At 49.4% G+C, this 20,385-nt stretch overlaps 1 protein-coding gene across 6 annotated transcripts in view; it reads right to left on the bottom strand.

Annotated features, from left to right (window-relative positions):
• Positions 1-13,765: 13,765 nt before the first annotated feature.
• The window catches only part of PTPRF (protein tyrosine phosphatase receptor type F), a gene marked incomplete at both ends in the record, with an annotated part of 67,053 nt that continues 60,433 nt past the window's right edge, over positions 13,766-20,385 (bottom strand). For all 6 annotated transcript variants that reach the window (XM_084242181.1, XM_084242182.1, XM_084242179.1 and 3 more), the window contains 11 exons: positions 13,766-13,834; positions 14,184-14,319; positions 14,406-14,560; positions 14,834-14,959; positions 15,125-15,251; positions 15,455-15,633; positions 15,727-16,012; positions 16,093-16,247; positions 16,537-16,656; positions 17,309-17,484; positions 17,639-17,762. In XM_084242181.1, the coding sequence (XP_084098307.1) occupies positions 13,766-13,834; positions 14,184-14,319; positions 14,406-14,560; positions 14,834-14,959; positions 15,125-15,251; positions 15,455-15,633; positions 15,727-16,012; positions 16,093-16,247; positions 16,537-16,656; positions 17,309-17,484; positions 17,639-17,762 (1,653 nt within the window). The remainder of the gene's footprint in view (positions 13,835-14,183; positions 14,320-14,405; positions 14,561-14,833; positions 14,960-15,124; positions 15,252-15,454; positions 15,634-15,726; positions 16,013-16,092; positions 16,248-16,536; positions 16,657-17,308; positions 17,485-17,638; positions 17,763-20,385) is intronic.

Raw genomic sequence — 20,385 nt, 5'->3', positions numbered from 1 at the left:
AACTCGTGCTACAGAAGCTACAGATTGCTTCATTGTGCGGTGCTTAACCCCTTGCGCCACCAGGGAGGCCCCCAATTGTTTTAGAACATGCCCTTTACCTTAACAAAATATACTATTTTGACAAGATTCCTCATGCCAGGTTACAACCACTCTCTGTTTCCACTTCCAGCCCCAGGCAACCACTAATCTACTTTCTGTCTAGATCTGCCTTTTCTGAACATTCCATATAAATAGAACCATACGATATGTGGATATGTGATATTTTGTGTCTGACTCTTTTCATGTAGCATAATTTTTTTGAGATGCAGCCATATTGTAGTCTGCATCAGTATTTTGTTCCTTTTTGATATTGAATAGTATCCCATTGTCATATTGAGTGACATTTGGGTTGTTTTCACTTTGGGGCTCTTATGAATAGGGCTTCTGTCAACATTTATGTGCAAGTCTTTGTGTGAACATATGCTGTCATTTCTCTTAGGCAGATAATTAGGCGTGGAATTTCTGGATCCTATAGTCAATTTGTTTCTTTTTAAGAAACTGCCAAACTGTTTTCCAAAGTGGCTTCCCCATTCTACATTCCCATCAACAATATATGCGTGTTCCTATTACTCCACAACTTTGCCATCATTTGTTATTGTCTATCTTGTGGTGATAGCCATTCTAATCGGTATAAAGTGGTCTCCCATTGGGCTTTAATGTGCATCTTTTTATGTGCCTATTGGCCACTCATGTATTTTCTTTGATGAAATGTCTATTCAAAATTTTGTTCACTTTTGGGGCCTCCTGGTGGCCCAAGGGTTAAGGCGCAGCCTGTGAAACTGCCCACAGCCACTGCAGCACTAGTTCGATACCCGGCCAGGGAGATACCCACATGGTGCAGCAGACCACTCCTGACTCACCCGCTACTCCCCTCAGCAGTGTACTTCAGTCCATCTGCCTGTTCCCTGCTCTGTCTCTGGTGAATCCTCTCACGCCCCACATCTCTGGCCTGTACCCCAGCTCTTGTATGCATAATAAATAAATCTTTTTTTTTTTTTTATAGAGGCATGCTTTATTTATTTTGTTTTGCTGGTTCATTTGTTTGTTTTATTATACATGCACTGGGTACAGTCAGAAGCGCGGGAGGGTGAGAGAATTCACCAGAGCCAGAGCGGGGAGCAGAGCAGGCAGAAGGACCGAAGTACACTGCTGAGGGGAGCAGCGGGCGGCAGGAGAGGTCTGCACGCCATGTGGGACCCTCCTCTGGTGGCCGGGGAGCAGCCGGGGATCGAACCGGCGCCGCAGAGGCCGCGGGCAGCTTCACAACCCAACGCTCAACCGCTGCGCCACCGGGGAGGCCCCATAATAAATAAATCTTTTTGAAAATTTTTTGTTCACTTTTTACTTAGGTTTTTAAATATTAAGTTGTAAGAGTTCTTCATATATTACGGATTTGCCAATTCCTTTATCAGACACAGACCTTGTAAATATATTCTCTCATTCCATGACTTGTCTTTTCATTTTAATAATGTCTTTTGAGGTGCAAGAGTTTTAATTTTTGGTGAAGTCTAATTTATCGATGTTTTCATTTATGAATTGTGCTTTTTTTGATGCATCAACATTGACAGGCAATCACTAATCTACTTTCTGTCTAGATCTGCCTTTTCTGAACATTGACATTTACATAGCTCTACTCTGCCTCCAAAATATATCCAGAACACAGTACTTCCCTCTACCTCAACTGCCAGCACACTGATTCAAGTCAACTGTAGCTGTAGCCCAATCAGAATAATTCTCCTTGCTAAAAAAAGAAAAAAAAAAGAATAACTCTCCTTGCTTCTGCCTTTGCTCTCTGCAGTCTCAACGCTGCAGACAATGATCCTTTAATTCTAGAAGCCATATCATATTACTCTTTCTCTTAAAACCACCAAATGACTTCCCATCTCATTCTGGAGAGAAACCAAGTCCTATTATGGCCTACAATCTTCCCTCTTTCTCTTCCTCTATAACTTCTTTCCCAGCTCACTCCATCAGTGGCCTGTCCCCTCCCCCAACTGCCTGAAAGCTTCACTCCTTCACCTCCTTCAAAATCTGGCTGACATGTCACCTCCTCCATGAAGTCTTTCCTGACTACCACTATATGCTCTATTTGTTTTTCTATTGCTTAACTCTCTCCATCAGAATTTCTCCTTCACTTTTTTAAGGATTTATTTATTTTTGCATACAAGAGCTGGGTGCATATCAGTGGTGCAGGGGGTGAGAGGATTCATCAGAGACAGAGTGGGGAACAGAAGAGGTGGATCCACTGAAACACACTGCTGAGGGGAGCAGAGGGTAAGGCAGAAGAGGTCTGCTACGCCTTGTGGGCCAGCTTCCTGCTGGGGATTGAATTCATGCTGCAGTGGCTGTGGATAGCTTCACAGTGTTGTGACTTAATCCCTTGTGCCATCAGGGAGGTTCTATTTAAAGATTTTTTTAAATTTTAATATTTATTTTATTTTAATCCAAAGGGGCAAATTTGTTATAAATAGGGAGAGAAGAATAAAGGACACTTGAATGGACTCAAGTGGGCAGAAAGATCTGACTAAAGATTTATTTATTTATTTATTTATTTATACAAGAGCTGGGGTACAGGCCAGAGATGCAGGGGGTGAGAGGATTCACCAGAGACAGAGTGGGGAACAGAACAGGCAGATTGACAGAAGTACACTGCTGAGGGGAGCAGCGGGTGAGTCAGGAGAGATCTGCTGCGCCATGTGGGTAGCTCCCTGGCTGGCTGGGGATCGAACTCTTGCTGCAGAGGCTGCAGATTGCTCCACAGTGCGGTACTTAACCCCTTGCACCACCAGAGAGGCCCCTAAAGATTTTTTTTAAATAAGCAGTTACTTTCTGCTTTCTTTGGTGATACAGAGATTAAAAACAACTTTATCAGGCCTCCCTAGTGGCGCAAGGGGTTAAGCACAGCACTGTGAAGTTGTCTGCGGCCTCTACAGCATGAGTTCGATCCCAGGCAGGACAGGGAGCAACCCACATGGTGCAGCAGACCTCTCCTGTCTCTCCCGCTGCTCCCCTCAGCAGTGTATTTCAGTAGATCCATCTGTTCTGCTCCCCATTCTGTCTCTTGTGAATCCTCTCACCCCCTGTACCTCTGGCCTACACCCCAGTTCTTGTATGCATAAATAAAGCTAAATCTTTAAAAATAAATAAAAATATTGTTGCCTGATAAACCTCTATCTGAGCCATTCCTACTGCTGGTGTGGGGTATGAGGAGAAAAGTCGCTCATTAGGAAAGGAGGTGCAGGCGGGTTAGTTGAGGTGGCTGGGAGATGAGAAATCCCTCTCCTACTTAACTTGGGCATGTGCTGGGAAGGGAGTCCCAGCCATAATTCCTCCAATCAGATTTACTTCTTATCTCAGGTCCAGGTGAAACACCTGTCCTTTCTTCCATTTAGCAAACATTTGTTGTGTCCCTACTTTGGGCCAGACTAAGCTGGGAGGGATGTTTCTTGCCTTCAAGTAGTTCACAGTCCAGTGGAGGAGACAAAAAAATAAAAAAAACCTGTAATTATAATGTCAATTTGCATTTCATTTCTGCACTGCAGCCTGGATAATTTTTACAGTTCCTCTCCCCTCTTTTAGTATGTGAGCAGCTGAAAAAGCAGTGCTATGGTTACTGGACCAACAACCCAGCTGATGTGAGGCTGTTTGGTGGAGGGTTGGGAGGAAGGCGCTGAGATGGAGCTCCCAGAGGACTGGTCTTGGCTGAGGGGTCATGAGGGGCACGAGGGCATGTGCCACACAACTGGGTGTCTCTCACTATGGGTGTGTCCTCACGACAAAAGTGCACATCAGAGGTAAGAAAAACTGAAATGCATTTAAAATAGAGAGCACCGGGCTTCCCTGGTGGTGCAGGGGTTAAAGTCTCAGCACTATAATATAGTGCATGAGTTTGACCCCAGGCTAGGGAGCTGACCCACAGGGGTTAGCAGACCTCTCCTGCCTTGCCTGCTGCTCCCCTCAGCAGTGTATTTCAGTCCATCTGCCTGTTCTGCTCCCCACTCTCTGGTGAATCCTCTTACCCTCCTGCACCTCTGGCCTACACCCTGGTTCTTGTATGCATGAATAAAATAAATCTTTAAAAAAATAAATAAATTAGAGCGCACCACCACTGGGAAAATCACCACTAACGCTTCAGATATACATCCTTACCAGTGCTCCTCTAATTTAATGCTCATACAAATGCCCTAAGGAATTGCCAAAATACAAAACTGTTCAGTAGGTCTGGGGTGGGGCCCAAGGGTCTGCATTTCTAAGAAGATGCGGTTGGTCTCCAGATTCACTTGAGCAAAATTGTGGACAAATAGACACACTTATATATTTGGAGTGTTTTCAGTTTTTCAGTATTGTGAACAATGCTGAAGTCAATCTTTGCATGGAGATTTTTTTTTTTTTTAAAGATTTATTTATTTTATTTATACAAGCACTGGGTACAGTCAGAAGCGCAGGAGGGTGAGAGAATTCACCAGAGCTAGAGCGGGGAGCAGAGCAGGCAGAAGGACCGAAGGACGCTGCTGAGGGGAGCAGCGGGCGGCAGGAGAGGTCTGCGCACCACGTGGGACCCTCCTCCTGTGGCGGGGGAGCAGCCAGGGATCGAACCAGCGCTGCAGAGGCTGCAGGCAGCTTCGCAACCCAGCGCTCAACCGCTGCGCCACCAGGGAGGCCCTTTGCATGGAGATTTAAAAAGTATTTCTGATAGTTTCCTTTTCAGAAATTCCTAAAGATGTATTGCTGGGTCAAAGGTAAAGCATATTTTAAGGCTTTTGATAGATGTTGCAAATTTTCCTCCCAAAAGAACAAGCTTAATCCCCCACTAGCATACTTTTGCCAATTTGAATAGTCAAACAATAGTACCTCCTTGTTTAATTTACATTTCTTTGACTAATGGTGAGGTTGAGTATCTTCTCTATTTTTATTGGATTTTGTGTATCTTGTTTTGTAAATTGCGTATTTGTGTCAATACCATTTTTCTACTAGGCTCTTTACTCTGTTCACGTTTGGAAGCAGTTTTATTTATTAGGGATTTAATCCTTTCATTGTTACCAAGTTTAGTGAGGCTTAAGAAACCAAATAGGGGCCTCCCTGGTGGTGCAAGGGGTTAAGTCTAAGCACTATGAAGCTATCAACAGCCACTGCAGCATGGGTTGGATGCTGGCCAGGGAACTGACTCATTTGGCACAGTAGACCTCTCCTGTCTCACCTGCTGCTCCCCTCAACAGTAGATATCAGTAGCTCTGCCTGTTCTGCTCCCCACTCTGTCTCTGGTGGATCCTCTAACACCCTGCGCCTCTGTCTTACAACCCAGCTCTTCTGTGCATAAATAAACCTTAAAAAAAAACAAAACACACACATAATTTAGATAGAGCTGGCGTAGTGGGTTCTGGGAGATATAGGCTAAGTATTGAAGGAGAGCAGGACAGGTCTCATGGCCAGGCTGTGCTCACCAGGGCCATGGGGAGGCCTGGCCCAGTGTCACAGAGTCTGTCATCACTCAGGCTCCAGCCTGGGGTGGCTGCACACACGGAGGCTTCCTTCCTTCCTTTCAATGGCCCGGTAAGAGCACAGTTTACTTTTGACTCCAAATTTTAGGCTTCATTTTAGACTCCAACCCAGTTTTTCTTTCTTTTATGTTAACACAGACTCTTCAGATACAGATTGTCAGTTTTATTGAGGTACATTAAAGTATGCAACTAAAGCTGAGGGGAGTTTTCCAAAAATATCTAATATCCAGGTGGATATAAAAATAGGAAGAGCACTAATTAATTTTGAAAAAAATAAAGCAATCACGGGGGACTTGCTGTGGCACAAAAATTAAATGAGTGTGGTTTTAGCTTAGATTAGACAAAGAAACAGACTCGATGGCCCAGAAGTAGAATCTGTATTTGCAGCAACTTCATAGGTGAGATAACAACAAAAAAGAGGCATTACAAATCAGTGCAGGGGGAAAGGTGACATAACACATTTTTGGGAAAACTAGTTAGATACTTACATAACTATACGTCAAAATATTTTTCCAACTGGGCCTCCCCGGTGGCACAGTGGTTGAGCGCTGGGCTATGAAGCTGCCCGCAGCCTCTGCAGCACCAGTTCAATCCCTGGCTGCCGGGAGGGTCCTGCATGGCGCGCAGACCTCTCCTGCCATGCCCGCTGCTCCCCTCAGGAGTGTACTTCGGTCCTTCTGCCTGCTCTGCTCCCCGCTCTGGCTCTGGTGAATTCTCTCACCCTCCCGCGCTTCTGACTGTGCCCAGTGCTTGTATAAATAAATAAATAAATCTCCAAAAAATTAAATTACTTAATTAATTAAAAAAAACAGGAGCCATATTTTCAAAGAAAATATTTTTCCAACTAAAATTTTATTTTAATTTTTTTAATTAAAAAAAAAGAGGTGGGGGGGGCCTCCCAGGTGGCGCAGCAGTAGAGCGCTGGGTTGCGAAGCTGCCCGCAGCCTCTGTGGCGCCGGTTCCATCCCCGGCTGCTCCCCGGCCACCGGAGGAGGGTCCCACATGGCGCACAGACCTCTCCTGCCGCCCGCTGCTCCCCTCAGCAGTGTACTTCAGTCCTTCTGCCTGGTCTGCTCCCTACTCTGGCTCTGGTGAATTCTTTCACCCTCCCGCGCTTCTGACTGTACCCAGTGCATGTATAAACAAAACAAACAAACAAACAAACAAATAAAAAAAACATGCCTCTATTAAAAAAAAAAAAATCTTAAAAAAAAAAAAAAGAGGTGGGATCAGATTAATGGAAAAATCAGAGCTGAGAAATCCACAGCTCTTCAAGATCCTCCAGTCTAGGGTTAGTCTTCCTAAGAAGAGCACAGATAGGTTTTATTAAATTCTTTTTTTTTTTTTTAAAGAGGCATTTTATTTATTTATTTGTTTGTTTGTTTTGTTTATACATGCACTGGGTACAGTCAGAAGCACGGGAGGGTGAGAGAATTCACCAGAGCCAGAGCGGGGAGCAGAGCAGGCAGAAGGACCGAAGTACACTGCTGAGGGGAGCAGCGGGCGGCAGGAGAGGTCTGCGCGCCATGTGGGACCCTCCTCCGGTGGCCGGGGAGCAGCTGGGGATCGAACTGGCGCTGCGGAGGCCGCGGGCAGCTTCGCAACCCAGCGCTCAACTGTTGAGCCACTGGGGAGGCCCCACAGATAGGTTTTAAAGCTCAGAGTACACACACACAAACAGACAAAACAGGGCAAAGGGGCAAGCACTCAGGTAATTTGATAGAGAAATTCACGAGCAAGCCTCCACCTTCAACAATTGGTTAATACAGAACTAGATGGAGTATCTTGAAAATTTCTTGGGAATTTTATGTATAAATAAGTTCATACAGGGCCTCCCTGGTGGCGCAAGGGCTTAAGCACCGCATTATGAAGCAATCCACAGCTTCTGCAGCACGAGTTTGATCCCCTGCCAGCCAGGGAGAAACTCACATGGCGAGGCAGACCTCTCCTGTCTTGCCCTCTGCTCCCCTCAGCAGTGTATTTCAGTAGATCTGCCTGTCCTGTTCCCCACTCTGTCTCTCACCGCCCCCCCCCATCTCTGGCCTGTACTCCAACTCTTGTATGCATAAATAAATAAGTCTTAAAAAAAAGTTCATACCAGGCAAAGTTAAAATTGAGAATTCATATGAAATAAATATATTTTCAGATATGCAAGAATTGTAAGTTTATAATTCTATGTGAAAAAATTTCATCAGGAAGCACCCCAGCAAAGTAGAGATTAACATGCTGCATAAGAGGCAGGTGAATGTGACCCACAAGTGAATACAATAAGGAAAAACCAAAACTTACTTGAAATTGATGCTTGAAAGATTTTTCATAAACTTTACAATTAAAATGCTATTTATTGGTTTTCAGTTTTTAGAGTGGAAGACTTAATTATGTTAATAGACCAGAAGGTATTATAAACCTTGACAACATGAAATAATGAAAAGGGGAGGGATAGTCAAGGAAAGTGAACTGATTTCCTCATTCTTCACAGAGGATAATCAATAGATGTTGCTAAAGGTGATAAATTAAGAAATTGATGTTTAAATATATTGTTAAAGGGATAGAGGAGCTCCAAAAGAATTAACAGTAATAACATATCTAACAAAACCAGAGAGAGGAGGTGGGAGGCTGCATAAATGGACTAAGTCCCACACATTTCACACTGGGAAGTCAACAGATGTTAGCTACTCAGAACTAAATCTCCCGGGACTGAGTCTGGATTTGGGGACAAGAAGGAGGAAAGCTTACCTTTGATTCTGTATCCTCAAGACTGAATTATTTTAATCTGCTTTATCTTTAATATAAAATTTATATGGATAACCATTTAAATATTATGGTGCATCTATAACATTAGTATTATAATTAAAAAAAAAGTGAGGTATTGAGATGGAAAGACGTCCATTTAAAATGAAAAGAGCAGGGGCCTCCCCAGTGGTGCAGAGGGTTGAGCACTGTGCTGTGAAGCTGTCTGCAGCCTCTGCAGCGCGGGCTCGAATCCCGGTCAACCAGGGAGAAACTCACATAGTGAGACAGACCTCTCCTGCCTCGCCCACTGCTCCCCTCAGCAGTGTCTTCGGTCCATCTGCCTGTTCTGCTCCCCACTGTCTCCGGTGAATTCTCTCACCCTCCAGTGCTTCTGACCTGTGCCCCAGTTCTTGTAAAAATAAATAAATAAATCGTTAAAAAAATAATAAAATGCAAAGAGCAGGCAGCTTTTCCTGCCTGCTTGTGTCTATGCAAGTGTACTTTACTTTTCTGTCCCTTTTCCTAATAAACCTGCCCTTTAAATATAAAAAATAAAATAAAATAAAACAAAATGAAGAGCAATTTGCAGACAGATGTGAATGATTCTAATTGTATAAAAAAATAAAGTCTATATACATTTTTGTATATTCATAGAAAATGCTTCAACTGTGACTCCCTCCAGGGAGTTGAGGGGCGGGGAGAGATTGAGGACTTTCCCATTTTATACTTCTATTTGGAAGGTTTTTGTTCTTTCTTAAGTAAGGAATTATTAATTGCAGAATTTCAAAAGTTTGTCTTTTTAAAATTTAAAGCAATATTCTTTACAGAAGAATTGGAAAATTACCAAAAATAAAAAAAATAAAAATCACCCAACTTCACAAATCTTTTTTAAGTTTATTTCTCAGAAAATTCGTTTCTGGCTAAAGGTAGTGTAGAAAGAGCCACAGAGGAGGACCTGGCAGTCATACTGTATCCACCAAATTCCAGTTTGGAGCCTTGAGAAGTTACCTAACTCTTGGTTACAGCCTTCCCCATCTCAATGAACAGGCAAGGTCATCCTTCCAGTTGCCCAGGTCAAAACCATGTGGTCAACCATGACACTTCTCTCATTCAGTCCATAAGCAAGTCCTTTTAGCTTCACCCTCAAGATATAACCAGTATCTGGCCACTTTTCCCCACACCTGGATTTATGCCAGAGCCCCCCCCCCCAATGACCTAGGAGCTGCCCCTTATTTCTGTGTGACCTCATTCCACACTACTCTTGCCCCTTGCTTAGTGTCACACACCAGCTGGAAAGCATCGGGCAAATTCCTGCCCTTATTCCAGCTGTTCCTGTTGCCTGGATGCGCATCCATCTCAGAGGTTCAAGTACAACCTCACCAGCTTCAGGACTCAACCCCCATCTTTTCAACTACACTTCTGGTCACCTTATCAAGCTTTGCCCAGTGCCTGGCCCCTCCTATTCTAATTCCCCCTTGCCCTCAGGCATGAATCACTTCCTAACCAACTATATATACATTTACATTTGCATATGTATCATGTTTCATCCTATTAGAGTGTAAATACACAAGGATCTAAGCCTTCATTCTATTCATTGATGACTAGCACAGCCAATGCTCATTCAGAATTTGCTGAATAAGGGGACTCCCTGGTGGCGCAGGGGTTAAAGACAGCACTATCAAGCTATTGCCAACCACTGCAGCAGGAGCTCAGTTTCCAGGCTGGCCAGGGACGTGACCCACATGGCACAGCAGACCTCTCCTGTCTCGCCCACTGCTCCCTTCAGCAGTGTATTTCAGTTGATCTGCCTGCTCTGCTCCCCACTCTGTCTCTGGAGAATCTTCTCACTCCCTCCCCACACCTCTGGCCTACACCCCAACCCTTGTATGCTTGCATAAATAAATTTGAAAAAAATTGCTGAATAAATGAATGAGACCTAATTTTCTCACCTACAAATGGGCATAATAGGATAGAGCTGATACTATTGTGAGGTTTATATGCAAAAAGTGTATTTCAATTACTTGCATAGCAGGGTCACCTAACCTCATTAGGATGATTAAGGATGGCTAAGGAAGGAAATATTTCTGCGGAGACCCACTGAGCAGGATTAGCCAGTGAAAGGGTGGCTGGGTGGGAGAATATCCCAGAATGGCTGTGGGAAGGTCTGGAGCTAAGAAAATGGTAAGACAGACACAAAACCTAGTGAACTTCACCATGGCTGGGGAGAGGGGAGTGGAGGAAGGCTGAGGCTGCAGCACCTTGGGAAGCCATGGAGCCGGGGTGGCTATGAGGCTGGTGCCAAGTCTACCCACAGGAAGTCACTCTGGCTGCTGAGTGGGTCAGTTGGGCAGGGCTGGGGACAAGCACACCAGACAGGGGATGTGACAGCAGGAGGGTGGTTTGGGACAGACAGAGGTGAAGAGAACCAAGCAGGTATGAGAGAGGAAGTCAAATGGGCAGAGCTTGGTGGCTGAATGGGTGAGGAAGTGATGCCCGGTTGAAAACCAGGTGAATGAGGTGTCATGCACTGTGACGGGGCCCTGGGAGGAGTGGGTTTGCAGGGAGGGGAGGGAAGGGGGGCTGGTATTAGCTGATGGAAAGGGCAGGGACTCAGCAGATTAAGTAGGTATGGGTCCTAGGTCTGGCACTTACCTGTCCTGTGGTCTCTGACAAAGGAACCCCTAAGCCTCGGCCTCCCGATCTTCGCGGAGGGAAGGGGATGCTCAGCTGGGTTCTCCTGAGTAGTGATTATGTCCTTGTCCACAAAGCACCTGCCTGGTGTGGTTCTCATGCTCTCACTCAAGTGACAATCTAATATTTATCCCTTGCTTGAAAATGTTTAACTTTTTGTTAGCAAACAACTACTCAAATTTAATACTCTCAAGGATGCACTGATGGCATCATTTTTCTAAAAAAATAAATACTGTCAGACACTGAACTAGATGCTGGGGAAACCATCAAGAGCCTGAGCCCAGGCTCACAGCCCCTGAGGTGCCAGCCTTGAAGTTCAGGGACAGCTGCACATGGTAAGAGGTCCTTCACGTGCCAAGGACACCTGCATTTGATTTACAACCTACTCCAATCCCTTAGCTGCTTCGTCTGCCTCCTAGCCCAGTATCTCACTGCTTAGCCAAGCTGCGATCCTTGTAGTTTGCCATTATTTGTTGGTCTGTTGCATGCCTTCAAGCTTTTGGACAAGTTGCTTTTCCCCGCTTTGGCCACGACTCACCCTAGGAAATAGAATTAAGCTTCTGTACCCCCATCCAAGTCATCTCCTGCCTTGGAGTCAGGAGCTGCCCCAATGTGCCCACCACACCCGTGCTAGGTTCAGCACTACCTGTTGCCAGTCTGACCACTGCTGACTTAGTGCTTTTCTCTCGACCTGACCTGGGCACATTCATCTGTATCTTCATGGCTTGACCACCCTCTGACACCAGTGGGGGGGGCCATAGGGTTCAAAGAGCAATGCTGCTATGTCCAGGTGCCAAGTGTCCACCTTTGTTTCAGGTGTCCAGTACCCACACTGCAAGAACTACGAGTCCTTGCTGCCCAAACCCCATGCCGTCACAGTGCCATTCCTCACCTGACAGCAGGGGAGGGTGGAGAGGAGGTGATGGGGTGGGTAGCCTGGAGCTAAGAGTCTCATAAAAGTGAGACCCAGCACATCCTGAGGGTGAGGCGAGGCACAGGCAGGTTCCAGCCCATGAAGCCGGGGTCCAAGTGGGGTGCGCTTCATGCACACTGGTGGTTGTCTTCAGTGTTTCTCTGCATGTGGGCAGCATGCTGGGAGCCCATCTTGTCAGAAACACTCAGGAGCAGGAAATCTCCAGAACCTACCCCTAGGTACTGACTGAATGGAGCCCAGACTCTTTAGTTGCAGAAAGAGCTGAGACAGAGGCCTGGTTTGTAAGAAATCTGATTATTCAAATTTATTACCATCAAGAATTATGCAATGATGCTGTAGTTTTCTTAACAAATAGAAAACAGACTGTGTACAACAGTGAACTCTACAGCACTAGCATCCACAAGGTAAAAATGAATGTCTCATCCAACATTACCAACCCTGGATTGTTGATCTTGACTGAGCCTAGCTAGTTCTGGGGACGTCTGCGTCACGTCCCTTGGCTAAAACAGCTATGCACCCTTCCCCGCCCCCACTTACCTACCTAGATAGTGCTGCCCAGAGGAAGAGGCCCTCTCCCTGCCCCTCAGCAAGCCGAGATAATAAGGATTGATTATAGTACCATTGAGAGAAATCCAGTAGTCTTGCCACATTGGTTTATGAGGGCATCTTGAAGGAGTGGAAAAGAGCGATTCTTAGGGGCTTTGAAACAGCTGCAAACCAGGGAGGGAAATCACCTGTCCTTTCTTCTGAGGACAGACATGTGCTTCCAGGCCCACTGGCCTGGACCTGAAGGGCCAGCCTTGCCCCTGCTTGGTCCTGAGGTGTGCAGGGCATGGCGCCCCGACCTGTGCCAATCACTTTGGCCACGCGATCAGACCCACAACCTACCAACGCCACGCCATACTGCAATGCTGGGGACGAGAGGTCAGCTGGCATCTCCCTTGGGAACCCCAGGCACTTGGAGCCGCGGCCCCTCTTGGGGCCCGGGGCAGAGGCTGGGGGACGACTTTTTTTTCTTTTTCTTTTTGTGGATTTTTTTGTTTGTTTTTTGTCTTTGCTTTTTTTAACCTTTGCAAACACTATGGTGATGAGGAACGCCTTGCCAGGCTCCCCCAGACACGCCTGTGGTTCTGGGCTGTGAATGTTAAACACACACTGGAATAGACAACTGGGGATGAGTGTTTCCTATCTCCTCCCCGCCCACCACTGTCTGTGGGGCCTAAAAAAAGGCTCGTAAGGAAAAACAAAACAAACTTAAAAAAAAAAATGTGTTTCCCTGCATTTGGCTGAAATAGGATCTTGTCTGAACAGCCGATCAGTGAGGCCTCCGCTTGGGCTGGTGACCCCAGTTCCACACATGCGAGGAGGCATGTTCTGTGTCCTTCAGCAGTTAAAGTCGTACAAAAAAGGATCCAAAGTCAACTCAAAAAGAGAAAACAAACTAAACCCCTGGCCCCAGAGGCCCACTCTGCAGTGACAGATTTGCAAAAGGAAAGATCAGAGGGAAGAGGCGAGAACCCTCAGTCTACCCCACCTACTGTATAAAAAAGGAGGCTTTGCCCCATTCCCACCCCATGAGAAGAAGCATGAGAAACGCGGCAGCGGGACAGAGAGCCGAAGTGGGCTGGGGCGGCCTGTGGATAGAGACAGGCCACGGCGCCTGCCTGCCGGCCCACCCGCTTGCCCAGGGACCTTCTGGGCTCTCCGTGTGGTGTGGCGATGTTCCTGAAACACTGTGATCCCAGTGGGCTGTGCTCTGCCAGCAACAGCGTCCGTGCAGGAGGGCTGGACGATGGTCGGTATGGCTCAGAGGAGCTGGGTCCCCTCCGGAGCCCCCAAGTGGGGGCACCGGAGGAGAGGGGAGCGGTAGTTACGTTGCATAGTGGTCAAAGCTGCCGAGGTACTCCAGGGCCGCACGGTAGCACAGCTGGTACTGGTCCTGTGGGGACAGTGGTGGGTCAGCATGGGCAGAACAGCGGATCCCCCAACGCTGCCAAGGGCATGCACTGTAGCCGGTAAGCCATGGTATTAGCCTCTGGTGGCCAGGGCAGGTGCTGGGCCCAGGCATCTGTTCCCCGCAATGTCCAGAGAGCCTCAGAGAACCCCTGAAGGCTCACCTCTCCTTTTCCCACTGCCCCACAGCTACTAATTTTCCTTTTGCCACCCCAGTGAGTACCCTGTAAGGACTGCTGTGTCTAACCCTAGCAGGGAGCCTGGCACACTGTGGGTGTCCAGTGTCCAGCTGCCAACTGAGGAACTGAGCCTCTGCAGCAACTGGGCCTGCATACCTCCGTCTGCACCATGGCGGGGCGCTGTGTGCGCAGGGTCTTCACGGTCTGGAACATGTCCACCACGCCCTCGTAGCGCATCCGCTCCAGGACGATGCTTAAGGTGATGAACACCCCGGTGCGCCCCACGCCAGCACTGCTCAGGGACAGCGTTGAGTCAGGGGCCTGCCCCCCAGGTGTGCTGTGCCCCGCCCCCTACCCTCCTCCCGGGGTCAGTCCCACCTGCAGTGCACTGTGATGGGTCCATCTTGTCCAAACTGCTCCTTGGTCTTGTGCACCTGGCCGATGAAGTCAATGAAGCCCTCTCCTGTCTTGGGGACACCCTGCTCCGGCCAGTCCGTGAACTGGAACTGCCGGATTGTCCGTGACTGCCCATCCTGGGAAAGGCAGGTGGGGGACAGGTTAAGGCTTGTACCTCGGGCTGTGGCCCCAATGGACTAGGCTGAGAGGTACAATGACAAAAGGAAGCACCCACGGAGTCATTACACCCAAGGCCACCCTGGGAAATGTGCTCATGTGCCCACATCTGCACCTCCATCCCAGATCCCTGCAGCTTGAGATGACACGATGCAGGTAGAGCCCCCCCCAGTGTGTTCAGGCAGTGTCAGACACGCCATCGTGCAATACACATACCCCTGGTCCACACTCACCCGGGCGTCTGTGACCTTGAACTCACGCAGGATATACTGGGGCATGTTGTACTCAGCCATTGGGTCAACAACAAAGTACTGGTAGCGAGCAGAGCGCTCTGCTGGCCAGTACTGGTGGCATTTCTCCTGTGGACAAAGGACCCCACGGTTAGGCGGGGAGGACTGAGGAAGGGGTTCCCCAGGTTTCAGAGGATTCTGGGAAGGATGCCTCAGGTGGTGGTGACAGGGGTCTGAGGCTCTGCTGATGGGAGGCTAGGAGAGAGGAATGAGGGGTGACTGGAGGGGGCTCACCCGGCCCATCTCCCGAAGCCTGGTCAGCATGACGATGATGGTGGAGTTGTGCTCCCAGAGCATGCGCCAGAAGTCCTCGGTGCTCTCCGACAGAGGCCCCTGTGTGGCTATGTAAGCTTTCTGCTGCCTGGGGTGGACAGAAGATTGGAGATACTGGAGGTGCTGCTGACCTCAGTCTCCCCAAGACTGCCTAGTCCCTTGGGGACCTGGCTCGTCACCCCTCCTCCTCCAGGAAGCCCACTCTGGTCTTCTGTGCTCTGTTCCGCCCCTAGCCAGTCAGGCGCTGGCCTAGGCCAGTATAGGTGTGGCGGCAGTCACAATTGCGCTGACCTGTAACCATCCAGGAAGCTGGCATTGATGTAGTCGGAACCCTCCACACCACGGATGGGCTGCAGACACACCCGGGTCAATTCGTAGGGCATGATGTTCACCAGGCGGTTCTTGAACTTGTTGCAGGGCAGGTTGGCGCTGATGAAGCGGGATGTATGGGCCTTGGAGCTGGCCAGCAACTGGTGAGAGGGAGGGTTTGGTCAGGCCTGCTTCCTGGGGGTTCATCCTCATGACCCAGCCCAGGCCCCTGGAGCCAAGCAGGTGCACCCCACCTTGAACTCGAGTTCCATGGCAGTCACACTCTCCCCAGGAGGCACTTGGCCCAGCTTCTGGATGTGGGCGTAGAGGTTGCGGGCGGGCACCTCCGTGTGTCCACAGGTGGCGGCCTCCAGCAGCGCCTCGTGGATGAATACGTACTGGTCCTCTGTCTGCACCATGTAGTTCCGCTGTGATCTCATGCATGTCACGTGGCCATAGATGTCCACTGTCTTCTCGTGCTTCATCCGCTCCAGCATGGCGTCAATAACGATGAAGCAGCCTGTGCGGCCCACACCCGCGCTGCAGGACACGGGTTCAGCTTGGGCAGAAGTCCATCCCCTAAAGCCCCCCACCCCTTGTATGGTGCTGCAGCCCCTCACCTGCAGTGCACCACCATGGGCCCTGCATCTAGGGGGTTGCAGGCCTTGACTCGCCGTAGGAAGGCCAAGATGGGGGTTGGGTACTCAGGGACCCCGTGGTCTGGCCAGGCCATGAACTGGAACTGACGCAGCTCCCGTTTCTCACTGGAGCCACTCTGGGGGGAGACGTGGGGAGAGAAGGTATGGCCAGGCACTACATGCAGGGCAGGATGACCTGCCACGGAGGGGAGACCCACCACCCCATGATCAGACTCAGAAGCCACCTGGGGCAGCCCGAGGGAGCTTCCCATTCATTCCACCCACGCCACTGGCTGCCATGGTGTCCTCCCACACCTCCATGTCCCCGACCTCCCACCCGAGGTCCACTTGCCCACCACAGCACACTACACTCAGGCCACGGTCCTTATAGGGCTGGTCGGGGGCAAGCAATGGGCAGATCCATACCTTGTGGAGTGCGAAGGTGCGCACGGTGTATGTGGCCAGCTCCACTGTGTCCAGCAGGGTCACCTGAATGAGGCCGTAGGTCTCTGTGCCACGGGCTGGCCAGTACTGGTCGCACTTTACCTGCATGAGGGTGTTTGGAGGCTTGTCTAAAGTCTCAGATGGGCAGGGCCTCCAGGGCAAAGATGGGGGGAAGGTCTAGCTTGCCTGGCTGCAAGGCTCCCCTTGTCCCAAACTCTTGGACCCATAATGCCACTGCCCTCACCGCATCAGGTTTTCATGCCACTTCGCCACCTTTGCCCTGGCTGGGAGGACGAGGGCCTTAATTGAAAATTATTTATTCATGACCAGATCGCACCAGGCACATTTTCTGCCAAATTTACCCATTATGTTTATGCACCATTTTCAAGCTCTGTAAATTTTACGTTCCAGTCAATGCTTTGCAGTGCAAAAGCAGATAACAGCAGCTCTTTCCACTAATTAACTTAGGAGATGTGTTAATGCCCCAGGAAGACTCCAGCAGCTGGGGAACATGTGAATATCCCGGGAACATGCCAGCAACCGGGGAACATATTAACATTCCTGGAAAATGACAGCACCTGGTACAATACATTAATAAACCCACTAGTATCTGGGGATCCCGCCACACCCCAGGAAAATAGCATTTGGGAAATCCCCCAAGGAACTTCTCTCACAGGGATAGAATAGGTGCCCTAAGTCACCTGGTGGTCGAGCATTCCCCCACCCACCTCCGCAGGGTCCCCCACAGTCCTACCCGGGACTTTTCCTCCAGCCGCGTCATCATGACCACAGTGGCCGTGCGCTGCTCCCACACCATCCGCCAGAAATCGCCCATGGTCTCAGGCAGTGGGCCCTGCGTGGCAATGTAGGCATTCTGCTTGCGGTAGCCATCGATGTAGTTGGCATTGATGTAATCACTCCCCGGGACACCTGTGGAAGGAGGGGACATGGGGGAGCATAACAGCAAACTGTACTCTTCTGCATCCCTGGGACTCATGGGCTTCCCTGCTGGAAGAAATGTTACCCGAGTCCGAACCAGCGAGAGGGAAGAGAGCAGGAGCGGGAGGGGCCCACCCTGACTCACCATCAATGGAAGTGAGGATGACTCGAGAGTGGTCGTAGGCGATGACATTGGCGTATCGGTTCTTGGGCTTGTTCACCTCCAGGTTGGAATTCTCCCATGTGAACTGTTGTCCAGGGTCAATGGACTGCAGGGAAAGGAGGTGGCAGATGAAGAGGGGTAAGGTCTGTTGCATCCAAGGGGGGCCCCGCCTTCTGGATGGTGCCACATTCTGCCTCTGCACGGAGCCGCAGCCAGGCCTTCCATACCATTGCTATTACTGGCTGGTACCGGTGAAAGGGGGCACCAGCTTGCCCAGCCATGGAGCTCAGAAGCTCCCTTATCACTTGTCAGGAAGGCCATGGACCAGACTCCTGACCATGGTACCAACCCCCCTTGCCTGGTAGATAGAGTGGCTCAGGATAGGGGGGGCACCCAACTGAAGAAATGAGCTAGTGCAGAGCAAGCTGGAAACTATTGTAGTCAGCTCTGCAGCACCCACTCTGGGAAATCTCTTTGTCCAATTCTCCTCCCACCTCTCTGGCTGTTCCTTGTTTCCTCCTCTTCCACTTGTCCTTCCTGCAGGCAGGATGCAGAGCCCTCCAGGGGTCATTCCAGGGCCTTCTTTATAACTACACCTCCGAGTTTCCCGGAGCTCCTGATGGGAACAGCCACCTCCTGGACATGCCCACCTGGAGGCCCCTCATGTCCCTCCATCTCAACTCTTGTCAAGCTGAGTTCCTCAGCTTCCCCTCCAAACCAGGCTCTGCTGCCATGATGCCATCTCTGAAAGGTATCACCACCTGTTTACCCAAAAGCCCTGGTCAGGACCTACAGACCCATGAAACCCTTCTGTGCCCCAATCCTGTCAGTCACAATGTCTTGGGGCTGCCCCCCCCCCCCCGAGGTTCTCTCCAACCTGCCTTCAGGGGCCTCGTCCAGGCCACCCCAATGCAGACTTGGCATCTCCCTGCTTCTCCGTTTCTGCCCTATTCTATCCTGCAGCCAGAACAATCCTTACAAAACACAGATCCGATGATAAATTTCCTGCCTAAATGCCTCCCATGGTTCCTCACCACCTCAGCTGATAATGCTAATAACTGATTCTTTGTGAGAACTTACTTACTGTGTGCCTGGCACTCTTCTAAGCACTATGTGTATTCCCTCATCTAATCCTCCCATGAAACAGGTTCTATTATTATCCTCCTTGTACAGATGGATACAATCCAGAGTTCTCAGCACAGCACACAGCACCCTCCAGGTTTTGGGGCCAGCTCGCCACTCTGCAGGTCAGGAAGACCACACACAGCTTCCGGGAGACCCAAGCTCACCCACTCCCCAGCCTGCTTCAGTGCTATCAGTCTGCTCTCCTTCTCCCTATGTCTGTCATCTTTAATACTAGGGCATACTGTCACATTCACTTGTCTCCCCACTGACTGAGCTCCCTGAGGGCATTTCTCTCTATACCCCCAACACCCAGCAAGGGACCGGCACCTAGTAAGTGCTCAACAAACATGTGATGACTGACTGACCATAAAGTGGGCAGAGTTGTGGGCTCCTGGCTGAGAGAAAGCCATGTCAGTCCTGGGTGACCAGAGCACCCAGGTTTGGGGCTCCCAAGGAGAACTCAGACTGAAGGATAGAAGTAGGTGAAACGTAAGGGGAAGCTCTCTGAGCTACACAGGAGGCATGGAGCCTCGCTAGAGGGAAAGTAGGTATGGGACCTGGGTCTGGATGGGTATGGGCAGAAGGGCATGGAGGCCTTCTTCCTGGCCAAATAGCTGAAGGCTGAGAGCCCAACTCTCTGCACAGCCATATGCAAAGCAGAGCCCTGTGGGTACTCCATAGGTCGAGGCAGCACGCTTTCTCCACAATGGACAAGCTCATCAATTTGCCTGCCAAGCTCAATTTCCTCTGCAGAAACCTGGTCCACAGCCTTTGGGAGATTTTGGTACCCCAGGATACTGGGCATCAGACTAGAAGGGGGGCAAACTCATAGGTTATGATAAGCCAGCCCATCAGTCACCTATCCATCTGTCATTGATTAAGGGGTGAATCCTGAGGCCAGGCCTGCACCCTGGGGAAACAACAGGGGTCAAGACATAGCAACATCTCTGTATGTGATCCTTAGAGGAGGCAGGATCTTCTTTATCACCCTCTTGAATAAAATCCCTCTGGAGCTGGGTGGCTTGGAAGCCCTCAGACCCCAGGCCAGGAGAATAGCCCTCTGAAGTCAGAGCCCCCAGAAAACAGGTAGGAGTCAAGGCCAGAGTGAAGTGAGCATGTGGAGGACACCGAGCAAGAAACTTTGTGTAGCCCAGCAGCAAGCTGGTGTCCTGACGCCTAGTCTCTGTGATGTGTGTTGCTCTGAGAAGACATGTGTGCATGTGCAAGGCACAGGCTGTCAAGCAGGCCTGGGTTTGAGTCTTGGCAATACAACTTTTCAGCTGTTTGACCTTGGGCAAGTCACTTCCTACCCTTGAGCCTTAGCATCTTCATCTGTAAGATGGGATAATGATAGTACCCATTTTATACAGCTGTGGGGAGACCGGAAAAAGATAACACATATATATAGCCCCTCGCCTGGTACTGGTCAGCAATAAATGCTCCATAAATGCCAGGATTATAGATCTGTGTGTACATGTGACCTTCTGTCTACTTCAGTTCACATCTGGGCCTGAGTCTGAATGTCTAGACCTGGGGTGTGTGGAAGGGGCTCAGTACCTGAGAAGTCAAGTTCTCCCTTCTTTAGCCGGCACTGACTCCTCCAT

This window comes from Talpa europaea (genome assembly GCF_964194135.1).
Source record: "Talpa europaea genome assembly, chromosome: 9".
NCBI classification, from domain to species: domain Eukaryota; kingdom Metazoa; phylum Chordata; class Mammalia; order Eulipotyphla; family Talpidae; genus Talpa; species Talpa europaea.
The sequence above is the reverse complement of the archived record's forward strand: the minus strand, read 5'-3'. Positions and strand labels throughout refer to the sequence as shown.